Genomic DNA, 18,915 nt, shown 5'->3' with positions numbered 1-18,915 from the left:
TCGTCCAAAAATTGTGAAAAAATTCCGGGACGTAGATCTCGACGTGCCGATTCGGAAAATATAGCCTGTTGATGGTCGCGGAGCGACATTTTCGAAAGAATCGATACGAAATTGCGAATTTTTGGAAATTTCAAAAATTTCGATATTTCGACCGACGATTCTGGAGAAACGGTTGCATCTATCAAAAAATCGAGGCCGGAAGTGAGTTCTACGGCACGAAATCTACAAGAAAATGTATTCAGTTAGGTTTCGAAAATGTCAAAATTTGGCCGAAAATTGAAGAAGGGGGGACCATTGGAAAAATTAAATTAAATCCAGCCAAAATGTCTTATCGTCTGTCCGGCTGGAATTGGAGTTGTCGCACCTCATGATCAAAGTTCTAGCACCACTACTGTTCATTACGTGTTGTAATCGCGCACTCGAAACTTATCACCGCACACTCGGCACTTAACACCCCGCACTCGTAAATTAACATCCCGCAAAAATGGCATTTCATTAAGAAAAAATCCTGCCTTTTTAGTTTCTACTTCCGCTAGTATTAGTAGCGAATCCCCTCATTTGCAGAGTAACGGGCCTCCTGTAAGTAAAGAAAAATATGATGTAGCAAAAGTTAAGTTTTTGTATAATTGAGTGATGTATCTATTATCGTTTTATTTAAAATTTGTTTAATTCCGTAATTATTTAGCCAAGTTTCGAAATTGGCCAAACATGGTGTAAAATTAAAAAAAAGGTGTAAGAATTCTCAAAAAATTCAGGGGTATAGATCACGACGTGGTGATTGTGTGACAGTAGTCCAAAATGATTCGAAAATTTCGTACGGGAGAGAATTGAAAAATCGAATTTTAGACGAAATTTCCAGAAAATTTTTGCATGACTAATTTCCTTCTGGATATCCAGTTGCTAATATCAGTGTTCAAAACGTCCATGGTCGTTGTAATACGCACAAGTGTTTCTCTCTAGCTCGTGGGCGTCCCAGGCCTCTTCAGCTTCACCCATCTCCCATCTCCTCCAAGCCCGTACCTACTTCCATCATTACGCCGCAGTCGTCGCCACCTAACGCCCGTTTTCTCTTTTTGGTCGTTCGCGCACAAAGCCCCCATTCTTCAATTCGCGCTACCAATTTGTCCATTTATTAGATACAGCGTGGTTCATTAGTCGCATTCCTCACATGCCCATTTAAAATCAGTAATCTGCGGTATCGACTCCGACCACAACCGCATTTGCATAACAAACAATGAACTGGAATTTACTCTGAGACAGTGCCAGATAAAAATAACAAATAAATACAGGTGTGGTATTAAAACGTCCTTGCATGGTCGCCACGCTCTTACGTAAACACAAACGCGTTTTTTAAGAAACTCAATTGAGAGCTAATTGAGCAACCGCGGACATTGTAAGCCTTCGGATTCGAGTGTGCTCGATAACTTAACCAAACAGCATTGACTAGATTTAATGTTCGGGAGACGATAATTGCTCCAAATGGACATTGATTCATTGATTAAACACGTTCTTAATGCACGGACAGATACAGTTTGACATGTGTTAAAAGCCGGCGCACAATAAAACCGACGCTTTACTAGCGCAAATAAAAATTTGTCAAGCGACCGAGGCGGAGATTTAAATTGAGGTCTGCATCGACATGGGGCGATGACAGGTTTATTATTTATTTTAAATGGTCATAAAGTCATTCGAGAGTGATTCAGCGAACGGAAAAATTTATAACTGCTTGCTGGTTGAGTGGTTGGTTGGTTGCTGCCACAACTGACGCTTCGGACGCAAATTAGTCGCTAATTTAGGTGTATACCCCCTCCAAAAACCGCGCATTACGTCACGACAAAAGTTTGCCAAGTAACGACTATTCAAAATGCGGGAACATAAACTTTGCAGAATTAACTTCCATAATTTATCGGAGAAACTGGACTTGTTCGCAAATCTGTTGCCACCTAAACCGGTTGTTAGTGGAATAGACAATCATCATTCTAATCATGTTTCTATAGTTACAATATTGCAGACATTATGAAATCGTTTTACCTCGACATTTATCTCTAGTGAAAAATTATTTTAGAATTAGAATTTTTCCTTTTCCAAAATTCTTTTGGAATTTCACGGTGTCGGTCGCCCCCCGCCTCCGCCCCTGCCGCTTCTTCGAACTTCTCGGCTCTAAATGGTGGCTGGTTTTTGATAGATCACTTATCTTCCATCTACTGTGGAAAATTAATTTCGTTTCCAGCTCCCAGCGCATGATTGATGATAATGAAAAATTAAGTAATAAAATTAGTCATACGTATCTGGGCGGATTAAGCAGATTTTTAATAAAAAGAATTAGCGGAGAAGATGACATTATGCTTAGAATTGCTTGGTAGCAGCCTCCGAGGTGATTTATAGCGGCGACTTTCAACGCTGTTGGATACAAACAAGGTCGTTAGGTTTATTAGTGTTTGTTGGTTTTTTCACTGCAGGATTTTGCTGCTTGTATTTTACGGATATGTAGGCAATAGGTTTCAATTTTAAGATGGGAGATAAGGCGTTCTTTATTCGAATCGAGCTCTTTCCATATTTCAGAGAGGAGCGGAGATAAAGGAGCGTGACAAGCGACTAACAATATTTTTTCTACGGACGTTGTTACATAATTAGGAGTCTTTTATACGCGTGGAATGTCATTTAACCCGACAGATAGAGCCAGAGCGCGCTCGCTCCTAATGAATAGAATGGGCACTAAAACAGGTGTAGGAGGGACGCCGGGCACCGCATTGTCCTCGCAACAATGTGTATTTAGTCTTAGACAATCGCGTGACGTGCGTTAGAACAACCGAACATCAATCTCTACCAAAATGTGTAAGCCAAACACATAAAACTCCAATCCCGAAAATATTGCAACTTTATAGATAATAAATAACGCCGCGGAGAAAGAAAACAATAAATGGGAAAGTATAAAATACCTAATATGAAGAGCAAAACGGGGCTTACTTACCGATATTTTATAACAATAAAATAATTTCGCCCGTTATGTTGGCCATAAAACAACTCCGCCAATGATTTTATGGGAATCGTAAAAATGGAAAACGAGCAACTAGACATATTTTAACACATTGTTACCAAATTCCGAATAGTGAAAAGGTCTACTAAAAATTTACATGAACATAAAGTTTCGTATAAACGAGACGTACGAGATGGGTTGCTGCAACGGCAACTTAATTCGATGGAGACAGCGAAATTGACAAGAAAAGGTAAAATTTGAATTTTTAGTGTTGCTTTGTTGTCCGACATCTTCATTAATGACGAAAAGGGGACGAGAAATAGCGAAACACGTTGTAACTTGGTTCGATTTTCGAGTGATTAAGTCGTCTGAGGTTTGTGGTTATAGAAATTCAGATTTATCGAACATAAAAGGAGATTAAATTTGAAAACAAGAATCACTATAGGTCAATTAATTTTTTGATTTTACAATTTTTTATTGCAATGTTTAGTGTTTTCAATATTATAAAATTTTGGTTGGTAAAAATTAAAAAAAAAAACTAAATATATAAACTAAACTATAAAACAAAAGTAAGAATTTGAGAAATTGCTTTAAGAATTTAAGAGTTTTAGGAACTTTAAGAAATTTAACAACGTTAAAAAGTTTAAAAACTTTGAAAATTTTGAAAACTTAGAGAACCCCAAAAAGTTCGAGGACCTTGAGAATTTAGAGAAATTTGAAAATGTCAAAAATTTCGAAGATTTTGAGAACTTTGATAATTTTGAAATCTATGATCAAAGGATTTCGAAGCTTTGCGAATTTTGAGAACTTTGTCATTTCAAAAATTTCAATAACGTTAACAACGTCAAAAACTTCAAAAACTTTAAGAATTTTGAGACTTTAAGAATTTCAAAAACTTCGAGAATTTTGATACTCTTGAAAACTTCACAACTTTACGACTTCAAAAGTGTCAGAATCTTTAAGAACTTTAAAAACTTTCAGATGTCTGTGAACTTTGAGAACTTCAAGTTTTTGACACCTTTGACTTCAACATTTCAAAAACTGTAAGAACTTTGAAAACTTAAAAACGATTAAAACTTTAAATTTTTTAAGAACTTTGGAACATGGAAAACAAGCATTTTAAAAAGTTTGAGAACCTCGAGAACTTTGATAATTTTGTAATCGTTTCAAAAATAGAACTTTAAGAGCTTCAAAAATTTGAAGATTTTTGTAAACTTGGAGAACGGCAAGAACTTCGAGAAAAATTTCTAGGATTTAGAAAGCTCTGATAATTTTGAAAATCTTGATCACTTTAAAAAAGTTAAAAAACAACTTCAAAAAATTTGGAAACCTTTGAAACTTTAAAATTTTACGACTTTAAAAATATGTTTAAGACTTTAGGGAATTTCAGATATCTGTGAACTTTAAGAACTTTGCGACCATTGAGAATTTCGAATCCCATGAGAACTACAAATATTTAAACACTTTAAGGACTTTGAGAGTTTTAAAAACATTTTTAAGAACTTCAAAAATATGAGAACTTTGAGATTTGTAGGAAATTTAAGAACTTCAAGAACTTCGAGAACCTCAAGAATTTCGAAGATTTCGAGAACTTTTATAAATTTGAAAACTTCAATAATTTTAAGAACTTTAAAAACTTTGAGACTTTTGTGAACTTTGAGGGTGTTGAAAACTTCGAGAATTTAGAAAACTGAGAATTTTAGACTCTTGAGAACTTTAAAAACGATTTAAAGAACGTTAAAATCTTTGAGAATTTCAAAAACCTAGAAACCTAGAAATTCGAGAACTTCGAAAACTTTTTGAGAACTTTGACTACATTTTTTCAAAAAATTTAAGAACTTTAAGAACTTTGAGAATTTTGAGAGCATTAAAAGCGACTTGAACTTTAAAAACTTTAAGAATTTTTAGAGCTGTAGGAATTTTAAGAACTTTAACAACTTTAAAAACATTAAGAACATTGAGAATTTTTGAAAACTTAGAGAACTTCAAAAAGTGCGAGGACCTCGAGTATTTTAAAGATTTTGAAAACTTTGATAGTTTTGAAATCTAGGATCAAATTCTTGAAATGTGAAAAACTTTAAGCACTTTCAAGACTTTAAGGACTTTAAAAGCCTTAATAACTGTGAGATTTTTGTCCTTTTTCGTTCTTTGCGTCGTTTTTCCTCCTTTTCGTCTTTTTTCGTCCGTTTCGTCCTATTCGTCCTTTTTCCTTTTTTTCGTCCTTTTTCGTCCTTTTCGTCCTTTTCGTTCTTTTCGTCCTGTTTAGTCCTGTTTTGTCCTTTTTCCTCCTTTCCGTCCTTTTTCCTCTTTCTCGTCATTTTTCGTCGTTTTTCGTCCTTTTCGTGCTTATTTGTCCTTTTTGGTCTTTTTCGTCCTTTTCGTCCTGTTTCGTTCTTTTCCGCCCTTTTCGTCCTTTTTCCTCCTTTTCGTAGTTTTTCGTCCTTCTTCGTCCTTTTAGTCCTTTTTCTTCCTTTTCGTCCTTTTCGTCCTTGTCGTCCTTTTTCGTCATCTTCGTAGTTTTTCGTCCTTTTCGTCTTTTTTCGTCCTTTTTCGTCCTCTTCGTAGTTTTTAATCCTTTTCGTCCTTTTCGTCCTTTTCGTCTTTCTTCGTCCGTCCATCTCGTCCTTTTCGTCCTCTTTCGTCGTTTTCGTCCTTTTTCGTCCTTTGTCGTCCTCTTCGTTCTTTTTCGTCCTTTACGTCCTTTACTTCCTTTTTCGTCCTTTTTCGTCCTTTTCGTCCCTTTTTGGTCCTTTTCGTCCTTTTTTGTCTTTGTCGTCCTTTTTCGTCCTCTTCATAGCTTTACGTCCTATTTATCCATTTTCGTTCTTTTCGTCCTTTTTTGTCCCTTTCGTCCTTTTTCGTCCTTTTCTTCCTTTTTCCTCCTTTTCGTCCTTTTTCCTCCTTTTCCTCCTTTTTCGTCCTGTTTCGTTCTTTTTCCTACTTTCCGTCTTTTTTCGTCCTTTTCGTCCTTTTTTTGTCCCTTTCGTCCTTTTTCCTCTTTTTCGACCTTTTGGTCCTTTTCGTACTTTTTCGTCCCTTTCGTCCTTTTTCGTCCTTTTCGTCCTTTTCGTCCTTTTCGTTCTTTTCGTCCTTTTTCCTCCTTTTCGTCCTTTTTTGTCCTCTTCTTCCTTTTCGTTCTTTTTCGTACTTTCGCCCTTTTCGTCCTTTATTCTCCATTGAATCTGTCACAACCTTGAGAACTTCGAAAATTTCGACTTTACGAAAGCTTTGAGAATTTTGAGACTTCAAGAATTTCAAAAACTCGGAGAATTGTGATACCTTTGAGAACTTCAAAACTTTAAGTGTTAAAATTTTTAAGAACTTTAAAACTTTCAGATATCTGTGAACTTTGAGAACTTCGAAAACTTTTCGAGAATTTTGAAAGCTTTAACTTCGAGTTTTGAGAAATTTAAAAACGATTTGAACTTTAAAATTTTTAAGAACTTTAAGACAACTTTGAAAATTTTGAAAACTTCGAGAACTTTGAGAAGGTTGAGAATTTCAAAAATTTCCTGAACTTTGATAAAGTTGAAAAAAATGATCATTTCAAAAATATGAAAAACTTTAACCACTTTAAGGTCATTTTGAACTTCAAGAGCTTTAAAAATTTTTGAAGATTTTTGTAAACTTCGAGGACGTCAAGAACTTTGAGAAAAATTTCTATGATTTCGAAAGCTTTGAGAATTTTGAAAACCTTAATCACTTTAAAAATTTCAAAAACTTTAAAAAATTTCGAAACCTTTGGCAATTTTAAAACTTTACGGCTTTAAAAATGTGTTTAATTTTTAAGAACTTGAGGAAATTTCGGATATCTGTGAACTTTGAGAACTTCAAGAACGTTGGAAATTTCGAGAACCATGAGAACTTCAAATATTTAAACACTAAGAACTTTGAGAGCTTTGAAAACATCTTCAAGTATTTTAAAAATATTGAGAACTTTGAGAATTTTGGGAAGTTCGGAACCTTCAAGAATTTCGAAGATTCCGAAAAGTTTGGAACTTTTGTGGACTTTGAGGACGTCGAAAACTTTGAGAATTTTGAGAAATTTAAGAACTTTAAGAATTTTGAGAATATTAAAAGCGGCTTGAACTTTAAAAGCTTTAAGAATTTTAAGACCTTTCGGAGGTTTAAGAATTTTAACAACTTTAAAATAGAATTAGAAATAGAATTTAGAGAACTTTGAGAACTTCAAGGGTTTTAAAGATTTTGAGAACTTTGATAATTTTAAAATATATGATCAAATTCATGAAAAATGAAAAACTTTAAGCACTTTCAGGACTTTCAGAATTTAAAAAACTGCGATTTTTGTGAGCTTTGAGAATTTTGACACCTTTAACTTCAACATTTCAAATATTTTAAAAACTTTAAGAATTTTGAGAACTTTAAAAACGACTTTAACTTTAAAATATTTAAGAACTTTAAGAATTTTCAAAAAAATTGAGAATTTTGACAATTTTGGAAACTTCGAAAACTTCAGAGACTTCGATAACCGCGAAAATTTCAAGAACCTTGATAAACTTGAAACTTTGATCATTTCATAAAATATGAGAAACTTTAAGCACCTTCAAGACTACAAAAATTTTGAGATTTTTGTGAACTTTGAAAACTTCGGAAACAGCTTTGAGAATTTTGAGACTTAAAGAATTTCAAAACTTTACAAATTTAAAAGTGTTAAAATCTTTAAGAGCTTTAAAACTTTTCAGATATCTGTGAACTTTGAGAACCTTAAAAACGATTTGAACCTTAAAATTTTTAGGAACTTTTAAAACATTGAGAACTTCGAAAACCTCGAGAACTTAGAGAACTTTGAGAACGTTGAGAATAATTCAAAGATTTCGATAACTTTGATAATTTTAAAATATAAGCACTTTGTGGTCTCCCAGAACTTTAAGAGCTTTAAAAATTTGAAGATTTTTGTAAACTTTGAAAGCGTTAAGAACTTCCAGAAAAATTTCTAGAAATTCGAAAGCTTTGTGAATTTTGAAAACTTTGATCACTTTAAAAATTCCAAAAATCTTTGAAAACTATAAAACTTTACAACTTTACAAATGTGTTTAAGAACTCTAAGTAATTTTAGATATCTGTGAACTGAGAATTTCAGGAGAATTTCGGGACCCAAAACTTTAAACTTCAAACACTTTAAAAACTCTGAAAGTTTTAAAAAAATCTTTAAGAACTTAAAAATATTGAGAAATGTGAGAATTTCGAATATTTCGAGAACTTCCATGAATTTGAAAACTTTAACAATTTTAAGAACTTTAAAAACTTTGAGACTTTCGTGAACGTTTAGGACGTTGAAAACTTGAAGAATTTCGACAACAACAACATTTAAAATTTACTCGTTTTCTGAAAAGCTCGAACCGCTAAAATTTTATTATATTCTTTTGTAATAACTGCCTTCCGAACTTTATATTTCAGATACGCTGAGATGAGCTTTCACCCCATTGCAACTGCCAGCTTCGAGTAATACTGGTTGCCTATCCTGGAACGAAAACTGACTGAGACTTAAGTGTCTTCAAGCACAAAATTCATATACATATCGGTTCACTCCACTCTCGCCTCAAACTGATGATTCACGCACCGTCTCCGTCAAAATTCTCCTCCGAGTCTTTTTTATCCATGTGCCAATATCGGAGGCAGGCGTTTGCACTGTCATCGGTAAATAGCAACTTCTTGCTTCGTCACGTAGGCGGATAATTAATACGCCGCCACCACAAAAAATATAATTACGCTTGTCCCGCGATAGAGTCCATTTGGCGCGATAGCACGGAGAGTGAATCTATTTGGGAGTGTGCCAGCGAAGGCGAGCAAAACGAAATGGGTATTTTGCATCGAAGACAAAGGACGAAGAGTGAAGTTGACACATGCGATCTGTGTTTCATCGTGATTATTATCACTTCCGACAGGGCCGGCTTTGTCTAGTCGAACATGTGTTGAGTTGTAAGACATCTTAATTTAGCGTCGAGAGTAATTACGGGTTTACATGGGAGAGATAATGGCCGGTAGTATTTTTTCTTTAATTGACACATTGGATATTGGATCGAACAACTCGGGGGAATTTGGTCAATTTTTGGCGGTTTTGACGAGTTAAGGAATTTGTGCAGAATTCCGTATGGGGCTGGCGTGGGTGGCGCGGAATCGTGGCGAAGAAATTTGAGACTAAGTGTTCTTCGGTAATTATTTCCAATGATTTATTAGTTGTTGGGAAATCGGTTTCGACACCGACGCTATTGATGCGTTGGTTTGATAATTTTCTCATTACCATTACTGATTGTTTTACAACGTGGCTCAAAATGAATTATCTTTGGGAGTTTGTTACGCTTTTAATTGGGAAAGTGCCAGATGTTAGTTTACGTACGGTGGAATTTAATTTACGTTGGCATTATATGGCACTGGATATACGTGGGGGACTATAGGTGTGCACGTGTCATCGAAGTTCATTGTTTTAATTTTTTTTAATTTTTGGATGTGATCGTGGTCGCTCTTATGAGTTTACTATCGCTGAAAAATGGAAATTTTGCCGGATTTGATTACTTTAATAATAATAAAAAAATAAATGTAAATTAAAAATCTTTGGTGACTCGTTAGATTTTCCAAATTCTGAAGACTCTAGAGTTACTACATTACCAAAGTTGTTTAAACCCTATAAGTTCTTTAAATTCTCCGGAAATTCTAGACGTTTAAAGTATCTGTACTGGAAAGGTGTAGATTCTTAAGGCTCTAGATTCTCTTTAATCTGGAAGTCCTCAACACTCTGTAGATGCCCTAAAATCACTACACTTTTACAGCTTCAAAGTCTCTAGACTCGGGTTTTTTTCCACATTTTTTACTTTCTTGGAGTTCTAGACCATGTAGGTTCACCAAATTCTCTACATTATTTACTTTTTCTAGACTAAATATCATAAATTCTCTTTAATTTGGAGGACCTCTATATTTTGTAGATTCCCTAAATTTTAAGCTGTCTAGATTATCTCTACTCCGAATGCTTTCTAGCTCTAAACTTTCTGGATTATTTAGAATCTCCATTTTCTAGCGCCTCTACGATCTCTAGACTAGTTAGATTCTCTGTACTCTGTAGATCCTCTAGATTCTAAAATTGTCTAGACTTTCGTTACTTTTTGAACTTCCTAGCCAGTGTAAGCTCACCAAATTTTCTAGGTCATATAGATTCTCTAGATTTTGTAGATTATCCATCCAAACTCTTCAAATGTTCAAAATGTAGAGTAAAGTCTAGAGTATCTGTGCAATCTAGAGTTTAAAGTATTCAGGAACTTAGAGCTTTAAGAGTGTCGAGAAACCTTAGAGTCCTGAAAAACTACAGAATCTAAAAAGGGTGTAGAGTCTAGAGGTTTTGGAGAAGTTGGAGGACAGTGAATCTAAAGAGTTTAGAAAGTGTAGAAATTCTACAGGGTTTAAAAAATTTATAAAATCTAAGGAGTCTATATAATCTAGAAAATTTGACGAATCAAAAAAGCATACAAATCTAGAGAAAGCTTAAACTAGTGGGTGTAAAAAGTTCAAAGAGTGTAAAATGCCTGGAGAATGTTAACAGTTTAGAGAATCTAGAGTTCCTAAAAAGTCTAAAATATATAGAGCTTCAAAAAATTCAAAGATATGTAGAGATTTCAGAAAACTAAGAAATTGTAAGGAGTACAGAAATTCTACAAAATATGGAGTGTCAAAAATTCTAGAAGACCCAAAAAGTTTAGAGAATTTAAATAATCTAGAGTCCAAAGAATCTAAGACGTGTAAAAAAACGAAGGTCTGAAGTATGTAAAGAGATTAAAGAGTCAAAATGGTCCAGAAAATTTAAAGAGTTTATACGACCTAAAGAGTCTAAAGAGCCTAGAAAGTCCAAAGTCCAAAAAATCGAAAGAATCTAAAGAGCCTAAAGAGTTTAAAGAGTCTAGAGAGTCTAAAGAGTTTAAAGAGTCTAAAAGTCTTTAGGCAAAAGAGGAAAAAGAGCCTAAACAGCCTAAGGAGCTTAAAGGGTCTAAACAGCTTAAAAAGGCTAAAAAATCCAAAGAAGCTTAAGAGTTTAACTGGTCTACAGAACCTAAAGAGTCTAAAGGCCTTAAAAAGTTTAAAGATTGTAAAGAGCCTGGAAAGCCTATATTACCCAAAGAGCCTACACAATCTAGAGAGTCTAAAGAGTCCAAAGGGTCTAAAGAGTCTAAAGAGTCTAAAGAGTCTAAAGAGTCTAAAGAGTCTAAAGAGTCTAAAGAGTCTAAAGAGTCTAAAGAGTCTAAAGAGTCTAAAGAGTCTAAAGAGTCTAAAGACTCTAAAGACTCCAAAGGGTTTAAAGAGTCTAAAGAACCAAAAGAGCCTAAACAGCCTCAGGAGCTTAAAAGGCCTAAACAGAGGCTAAAGAATTCAAAGAGTCTAAAGAGTTTAAAGAGTTTAAAGCGCCTAAACACCCTAAAGAAGCTAAAGAATCCAAAGGGTCTTAAGAGTTTAAATGGTCTAAAGAGCCTAAAGAGTCCAAAAAGACTAAAGACTTTAAAGATTGTAAAGAGTCTCGAGAGTCTATATTACCTAAAGACCCTACAGAATCTGAAGAGTGACTCTAAAGGATCCAAAGGATCTAAAGAGTCTAAAGAGTCTAAAGAATCTAAAAGTTTAAGGAGCCTAAGGAACCTAAAGAACCTAAAAAATGTATTATCTGAAGAGTACAAAAAGTCAAAGGAGTCCTAGAGAGCTAAAAAGAGTCTAAAAAGTCTAAAAAGTCTAAAGAGTCCGAAGAGTCTAAAGACTCCAAAGAGTTTAAAGAGTCTAAAGAACCAAAAGAGTCTAAACAGCCTCAGAAGCTTAAAAGACCTAAATAGAGGCTAAAGAATTCAAAGAGTCTAAAGAGTTTAAAGAGTTTAAAGCGCCTAAACAGCCTAAAGAAGCTAAAAAATCCAAAGAGTTTAAATGGTCTAAAGAGCCTAAACAGTCTAAAGGGACTAAAGACTTTGAAGATTGTAAAGAGTCTCGAGAGCCTATATTACCTAAAGAAACTACAGAATTTAAACGGTGACTCTAAAGGATCCAAAATGTCTAAAGAGTCCAAAGAGTCTAAGAGTCTAAAGAGTCTAAAGAGTCTAAAGAGTCTAAAGAGTCTAAAGAGTCTGAAGAGTTTAAAGAGTCTAAAGAATCTAAAAAGTCTAAGAAGCCTAAGGAACCTACAGAGCCTAAAAATTTAAAGAGCCTAAACAGCCCAAAGAACCTAAAGAGCCTAAGGAAATTAAGGAACACAAAGAACCTAAAAAAACAAAAAACCTAGAGTCTAAAAATTCTAAAAAGTCTGAAGAGTTTAAAGAATCTAAAAGTTTAAGGAGCCTAAGGAAGCTAAAGAACCTAAAAAATGTATTATCTGAAGAGTACAAAAAGTCAAAGGAGTCCTAGAGAGCTAAAAACTATAAAGAGTCTAAAAAGTCTAAAGAGTCCGAAGAGTTTAAAGAGTCTAAAGAACCAAAAGAGTCTAAACAGCCTCAGAAGCTTAAAAGACCTAAATAGAGGCTAAAGAATTCAAAGAGTCTAAAGAGTTTAAAGAGTTTAAAGCCCCTAAACAGCCTAAAGAAGCTAAAGAATCCAAAGAGTTTAAATGGTCTAAAGAGCCTAAAGAGTCTAAAGGGACTAAAGACTTTGAAGATTGTAAAGAGTCTCGAGAGCCTATATTACCTAAAGACCCTACAGAATTTAAAGGATGACTCTAAAGGATCCAAAATGTCTAAAGAATCCAAAGAGTCTAAAGAGTCTAAAGAGTCTAAAGAGTCTAAAGAGTCTAAAGAGTCTAAAGAGTCTAAAGAGTCTAAAGAGTCTAAAGAGTCTAAAGAGTCTAAAGAGTCTAAAGAATCTAAAGAGTCTGAAGAGTTTAAAGAGTCTAAAGAATCTAAAAATTCTAAGAAGCCTAAGGAACCTAAAGAGCCTAAAAATTTAAAGAGCCTAAACAGCCCAAAGAACCTAAAGAGCCTAAGGAAATTAAGGAACACAAAGAACCTAAAAAAACAAAAAACCTAGAGTCTAAAAATTCTAAAAAGTCTGAAGAGTTTAAAGAGTCTAAAGAATCTAAAAAGTCTAAGAACCCTAAGGAACCTAAAGAGCCTAAAAATTTAAAGAGCCTAAAGAGCCTAAAGAACCTAAAGAGCCTAAGGAAATTAAGGAACACAAAGAACCTAAAAAACCAGAAAACCTAAAGAGTCTAAAGATTCTAAAAAGTCTAGACAGCCTACATTATCTAAAGAGCCTAAGAATATGGAGAGTATAAAAAGTCAAAGGAGTCCAAAAGGTTTAAAAACTCTAAAGATTATAAAGGATCTAAAAGATCGAAAGGGTCTAAAGAGTTTAACGAGTCTAAAAAGTATAGAGTCTACAGAATCTATTGGTTCTAAAAATTCGTCAGAGTTTAAAGAGCCTAGAAAGTCCAAAGAGTCCAAAATTTCTAAAGAGTCTAAGAGTCTAAAAAGCCAAAAAAGGCAAACGAGCCCAAAAAGCCCAAGAAGCTTAAAGAGTCTAAACAACCTAAAGAAGCTAAAGAAGCTAAAAATCCAAAGAGCCTTAAGAGTTTAAATGGTCTACACAGACTAACGAGTCTAAAGGGCTTAAAAAGTTTAAAGATTATAAAGAGCTTGGAGAGCCTATATTACCTAAAGAGGCTACACAATCTAAAGAGTCTAAAAAGCCTAAGGAACCTAAGGAATCCAAAGAACTTAAAAACCTAAAAAACCTAAATAGCCCAAAGCGTCTGAAGAGTCTAAAGGGCCTAAAGAGTCTAAAATTTCTAAAAAATCTAGAGAGCCTACATTATCTAAAGAGCCGACAAAATCTGAAGAGTCTAAAAACTCTAGGGAGTCCCAAAGATCCAAAAACTCTAAAGAGGCTAAAGAGTTTAAAGAGTCTAAAGAGCTAAAAATGCCTGAACAGGCTAAGGTGCTTAAAGGGCCTAAACAGCCTAAAGAGGCTAAGAGTCCAAAGAGACTTAAGAATTTTAATGGTCTAACGAGTCTAAAGAGTTTAAAGAGTCTAAAGAATCTAAAGAGTCTAAAGAGTCTAAAGAGTCGAAAGAATCTAGAAGTCTATTTGAAATTTGCTAAATCGAGAAATTGAAAAATCTCAATACTAAAATGTATAAAAGTTGAGAAATCGTAAAATTGAGAATTCAAAACACCAAAAAAAGGGAAAATTGAGAAATTGAAGAACCCAGAATTCCAAAAATCCGAACATCCAGAAATCAAAAAGTAGAGAAGTTGCGAAATTGAAAAAAAAATTGCGAAATCTACAAATCGAGAATTCGAAACAGCCCAAAATCGAAAAATTAAAATTTAGAATACTTAAATTAAAAAAAAAAAATCGAAAAACTGAAAAATCTAAACATCGAAATTGATAAATCGAGAAGTCGAAAAATTTTAAAACAGAAAAATTAAAAAATCAAAAAATGTGAAATTTAAAAAACGAAAAATTAAAAAATCGAGAAACTCAAACATCAAAAAAACAAGAATGAGAAATCAAAAAATCTGAAATTTAAGAAATCAAAACATGAAAATGTCAAACTGAAAAATTGAAAAATTCAAAAACCAAATATTTTAAAATTGAGACATCAAAGAAAAGCCGAAAAATCGATAAGCAGAAAAATCCCAAATCCGAAAAATCGATAATTTGAAGGGTCAAGACATTAAAAAATCAAAAAATCGAAAAACAGAATATTAAAACGTTCGAAAATCGAAGAAAAATAGAAAAATCTTCCGGAAAGTCAAAAAATCGAAAATTGAGATCGAGAACTCGAGAAATCATAAAAAGTAAAAAAAATAAAAAATTGAAAAAGTATAGAACGGAATTAAAAGTGTGAGAAATCGAAACATCTAAAAACCAAAGAAAAATCGAATAACTGTACAATTTTGATTTTTTCCAAACGCTAACCAAATTAAATTTTGGTTAACGTTTTACCATCTACACAATAATCCTAGTACACATATAACAAAAAAAAGAAAACGGAAACGGTGACCTAATTTTTCGTACTCTGGGGGTTATGAAACGTCGCGAAAACGTAAAGTAGCCAAACTCCCTGAAAGGGCTAAAGACTCCCCAGATTCCGCTCTGTACTAGAGTAGACTTTAAAGAGTATATAGAATTTAAAGACTATAGACTAAAAAGCCTAAACTGCCTAGCCAATCTTAATGACTCTATTCAATCTAGAGAGTTTAGGGTGTTTAGGAAATTGGAACTTTAAGAATGTAGGAACTAGAGAGTATGGAAAAACCACGGAATAATCTACAGAGCCTTTAGACTGGAAACAATTTTGAGTATCTGGAAACCCTAGAAGCTCGAAATTCTATAGAATCTAAAGAGCTTAGAAAGTGTAGCAATTTTAGAGGGTCTAAAGAATTTATGAAGTCTAAGGGATATAGAGAATATAGAAAGTATAAAAGGCTTAAAAGTCTGGAAAGTCCAGAAAATTATTTACATTTTTACTTTCGGTAATTTTTGACTTTCAAATGTACGTGGAAAATCCTGTAGCAATTTTAGCACTTTTGTTAACTCTGGAAGAACTGGCGGGCTAAAAATTATGAACAAAATCATGTTTGCACAGGAATGATAGTTTTGGAAATATTCGGATCCAAAAAAAAATTTCAAAGTATGTATCTCAAAATTTATAACGTTTCGTTCCGAAAAATCGTAACAATTTTTGAACAAAATCAAACCGTAAAGTCTTCTGGGGGTCGAAATCAACAGAACAAATCCTTGAAAAATTTCACACTGATGGTAAAACTGCTTGAAAATACAGAGAAAAATATAAATAAAACGAACTGAAACAAAAACACGGTTGCAGGTGACCTTCAAAAATCCTGAAACAATGATGCATTTTCCAACCATGAAATGCTTTAAAGCACTCTGTTTCAAGATTTTCCTTTTCAGCGTCCTTTCCAGCTCCGTCCCAACGCCGCTAATGAATTTCTCAAGCCTGCCATAAATTATCGTTAATTGCTTCGATTTTCATCATAGATCATAATAATTATGAAGTAACTGGATATTGATTAGCAGTTTTATTACCGCAAAAAAAGCCTCCACAATCCATACACCTGCACAAGCAAGAAAAAGTGCATCAGAGCTGTCCAAGCACGTCTAATAATAAATATCAGGAAGTGATGCCGTCGACGGCTATAAAATCCATCCGAGCAGCTTTTGCGTGCACCACTTCACGATTCCAATTTCCAGCACGAAGAGAAAAATCCGAGGCGTTTTTTTCGTGCCAACTCCCAAAATAAACATCGTTATTAACTAAATGGCTTTTAATTTAGGAAGTCCTGAAAGCGATCCTACCTGAAAAATCGAAACATTCCAGTTTTTTGTGCCGTCTTCGACAATCGTCAATAACAGAGTTGTTATTATGGTGGGAAAAAAGGAATGAGGGGTAATTACGTAACAATGTTGGGATTATCATAACCGTAGATGGTATTTCTTGGGATAAGTGAGCCAGATCGGTAAATAGTTGCGGCAATAAATCGAAGAAGACGATCCCTGTAATCGCTGACTCGAGTCATTACTTCTTTACTTTTCCTGGTAGCTGAGGCTATTTACGAAGACGTTATCAACTGAAAAACTCCATGTGATGGATACCATATTTGTATTGAGAGTACTGCCATTTTTGAACGGATCGACGCAAACGTGGTCGTAAGGACAAATGCTTTATAAAGGTGTTCGCTTATTAATGCGGCCGGCGAAAAAAACAGATAAGAAACGGACGATAATCAATGGCCATTGTTCTTGCCACTGAAAGCGATACCTAGGGAAGAAAAACTCCGCAAAACTAGTACCAGCCCGACTTTCGCTGGCCGTCGATTCGACGTCAATTAGCTTTTTATTGATTGACCAGAATATAAAATTAGTTGTTGTTAGGTTTGGTGTGATTTGTTAACAGATAAACTTTTAAGTCGATACCGTCCGTAGGCGTATAACTGTTTGGGCCCGCGGCTGTTTCGACAGGCGTTAAAAACGTCTTAAAAATCTGTTCACTTTAGCAGCACGATTTCCATAATTACATATAATTTCCTCTGGAAAAACAACATTTTTTTCGCCGTCCGGTGACAGCGACGTCTAATTGGACAAAGGCTTTTTGCCAACGAGACCATTATCGTGGAATATCAAATGACGGAGCGATGATTCATGAGCACAGTCAAAATCCTCATCTAAGGCTTTTTTATCGGCGGGTTAACATTAGAGGCGCTGTTTGCACTGTCATCGGTAAAGAGTGGCTTTTTGCTGCTCGTGTCGGATAATTAAGACAGACGGGCAAAAAGTGCGATTAAGGACGACTTTTATGCAAAATGGCTGGTTGGTATGACGTGGTGCAAGACAATTCATCTATCTTCCTTACTAAGCTGTCTTTAGTCATTCTGCTTTTGATTTTTGGTTTGTTTTAACTGCTCCATTATTTTTATTTCTTATTCTGTCCATACTTCCCGAGCATAACTTAAGGAAGTATTGCAATCGAGTTCATCGGGAGATTGGCTACTTTACGTTTTTGCGACGTTTCATGACCCCTAGAGTACGAAAAATTAGGTCCCCGTTCCCGTTTTCTTGTTATATGAGTTCTAGGATTATAGTGTAGATGGTAAAACGCTAACCAATATTTGGTTAATCATCCCCACCAACAATAAAATGACATCACCTCCAAAATTTATATTAGTAAAGGTTCTTTAAATTTTATAAATTTATATTTTTTCCTGCACTTGTCGTTTACGAATTCGCGTTGAGTTTTGACCCCCAACATACAGATTTTTGGAAAAAAATTAAAATTGTACAATTATTCGTTTTTTCTTCGGCATTTAGATGTTTCGATTTCTCGATTTTTCAAGTTTCGATTTCTCAATTTATCGATATTTGATTGTTGAGATTTTTCAATTTATCGATTCTTTAATTTTCCGATTTTTTGTTTTTTCAATTTTTCATGTATTTGATTTTTTGAATTTTCCAGATTTTTTGACTTTTTCAATCCTCGAAATTTCAATCTTTATACTTTTCGATTTTTCGATTTTTGATTTTTCGAATTTACGATTTACTCAGTTCTTAGAATATTCATTTTTTTTAATTTTCAGTTTCTCATATTTTCAATTTTTTTTTATGATTTTTCGAGTTCCCGATCTCAATTTTTGATTTTTCTATTTTTTTTCGATTTTCGAACTTTTTAATATCCTGTTTTTCCGATTTTTTAATTTTTTCGATTTCTCGATTTATCAAAATTTCAATGTTTCGATTTTTAAATTTTTCGATTTTTTTCTAATTTAAATATTTCAAATTTTAATTTTTCGATTTTGGGTTATTTTGATTTCTCGATTTGTAGATTTCTCGATTTATTTTCAATTTCTCGACTCCTGGACTTTCTGACTTCTGGATGTTTCCGTTTTTGGAATTCTGGGTTCTTCAATTTTTCGATTTTCCCATTTTATGGTTTTGAATTCTCAATTTTTCGATTTCTCAACTTTTATACATTTTTAGGATTTTTCAAATTTTCAATTTTGATTTTTTGACTTCCCGAAAGATCTTTCTATTTTCTCGATTTTCGAATTTTCGATTTTTTGATATTTTGATTTTTCGATTTTTTGATTTTTCGATGTCTCGATTCTTCAAATTTTTCGATATCAGATTTTCGATTTTTCAGTTTCAGGATGTTTCTGCTTCCTGATTTTTCTTCGATGTTTCAACTTTTCAATTGATTAATTGATCAATTTGTGAATATTCGAGATTTTGGATCTCAATTTTTCGATTTTTCACTTTTTTGACATTTTAATTTTTTCATTTCATAAATTTTAGATTTTTCGATGTCTCGATTTCTCGTTTTTTGATTTTTCAGTTCTTCGATTTTTCAATTTTTCGGCCTTTAAATTTTTCAGTTTTATCAATTTTTTAATTTCTCGATTTATCAAGATTTCGATGTTTCGATTTTTCAATTTTTCGACATA

At 33.7% G+C, this 18,915-nt stretch overlaps 2 protein-coding genes across 2 annotated transcripts; both read left to right on the top strand.

The window, feature by feature from the left end:
* The first annotated feature begins 10,508 nt into the window (after window positions 1–10,508).
* On the top strand, window positions 10,509–11,996 carry LOC135127973 (transcription initiation factor TFIID subunit 11-like). Its single transcript, XM_064054691.1, has 4 exons — window positions 10,509–10,521; window positions 10,740–10,916; window positions 11,220–11,594; window positions 11,803–11,996. The coding sequence occupies exons 1-4, from the start codon at window positions 10,509–10,511 to the stop codon at window positions 11,994–11,996; spliced, it is 759 nt and encodes a 252-aa protein (XP_063910761.1).
* Window positions 11,997–12,685: 689 nt separating this feature from the next.
* LOC135127972 (104 kDa microneme/rhoptry antigen-like) lies at window positions 12,686–13,528 on the top strand. The gene is made up of 3 exons (XM_064054690.1): window positions 12,686–12,929; window positions 13,078–13,220; window positions 13,274–13,528. The coding sequence occupies exons 1-3, from the start codon at window positions 12,686–12,688 to the stop codon at window positions 13,526–13,528; spliced, it is 642 nt and encodes a 213-aa protein (XP_063910760.1).
* Window positions 13,529–18,915: the final 5,387 nt, after the last annotated feature.

This window comes from Zophobas morio, unplaced genomic scaffold, assembly GCF_036711695.1.
Source record: "Zophobas morio isolate AGI-343-1 ecotype UQ-CSIRO unplaced genomic scaffold, CSIRO_AGI_Zmor_V1 ptg000012l, whole genome shotgun sequence".
Lineage (NCBI taxonomy): Eukaryota > Metazoa > Arthropoda > Insecta > Coleoptera > Tenebrionidae > Zophobas > Zophobas morio.
This window is presented reverse-complemented; position numbering and strand designations above follow the sequence as displayed.

What these genes read in the sequence shown, in the direction of transcription:
- LOC135127972 (XM_064054690.1), top strand. Translation starts at nt 12,686, where the DNA reads ATGTCTAAAGAATCCAAAGAGTCTAAAGAGTCTAAAGAGTCTAAAGAG. An exon ending in CAGCCCAAAGAACCTAAAGA is followed by an intron (nt 12,930 to 13,077) that starts GCCTAAGGAAAT and finishes AAAAATTTAAAG; the next exon opens with AGCCTAAAGAGCCTAAAGAA. An exon ending in AGAGCCTAAGAATATGGAGA is followed by an intron (nt 13,221 to 13,273) that starts GTATAAAAAGTC and finishes AAGATTATAAAG; the next exon opens with GATCTAAAAGATCGAAAGGG.
- LOC135127973 (XM_064054691.1), top strand. An exon ending in AGAGTTTAAAGAGTCTAAAA is followed by an intron (nt 10,917 to 11,219) that starts GTCTTTAGGCAA and finishes AAGAGTCTAAAG; the next exon opens with AGTCTAAAGAGTCTAAAGAG. An exon ending in AGAGTCTAAAGAATCTAAAA is followed by an intron (nt 11,595 to 11,802) that starts GTTTAAGGAGCC and finishes AGACCTAAATAG; the next exon opens with AGGCTAAAGAATTCAAAGAG.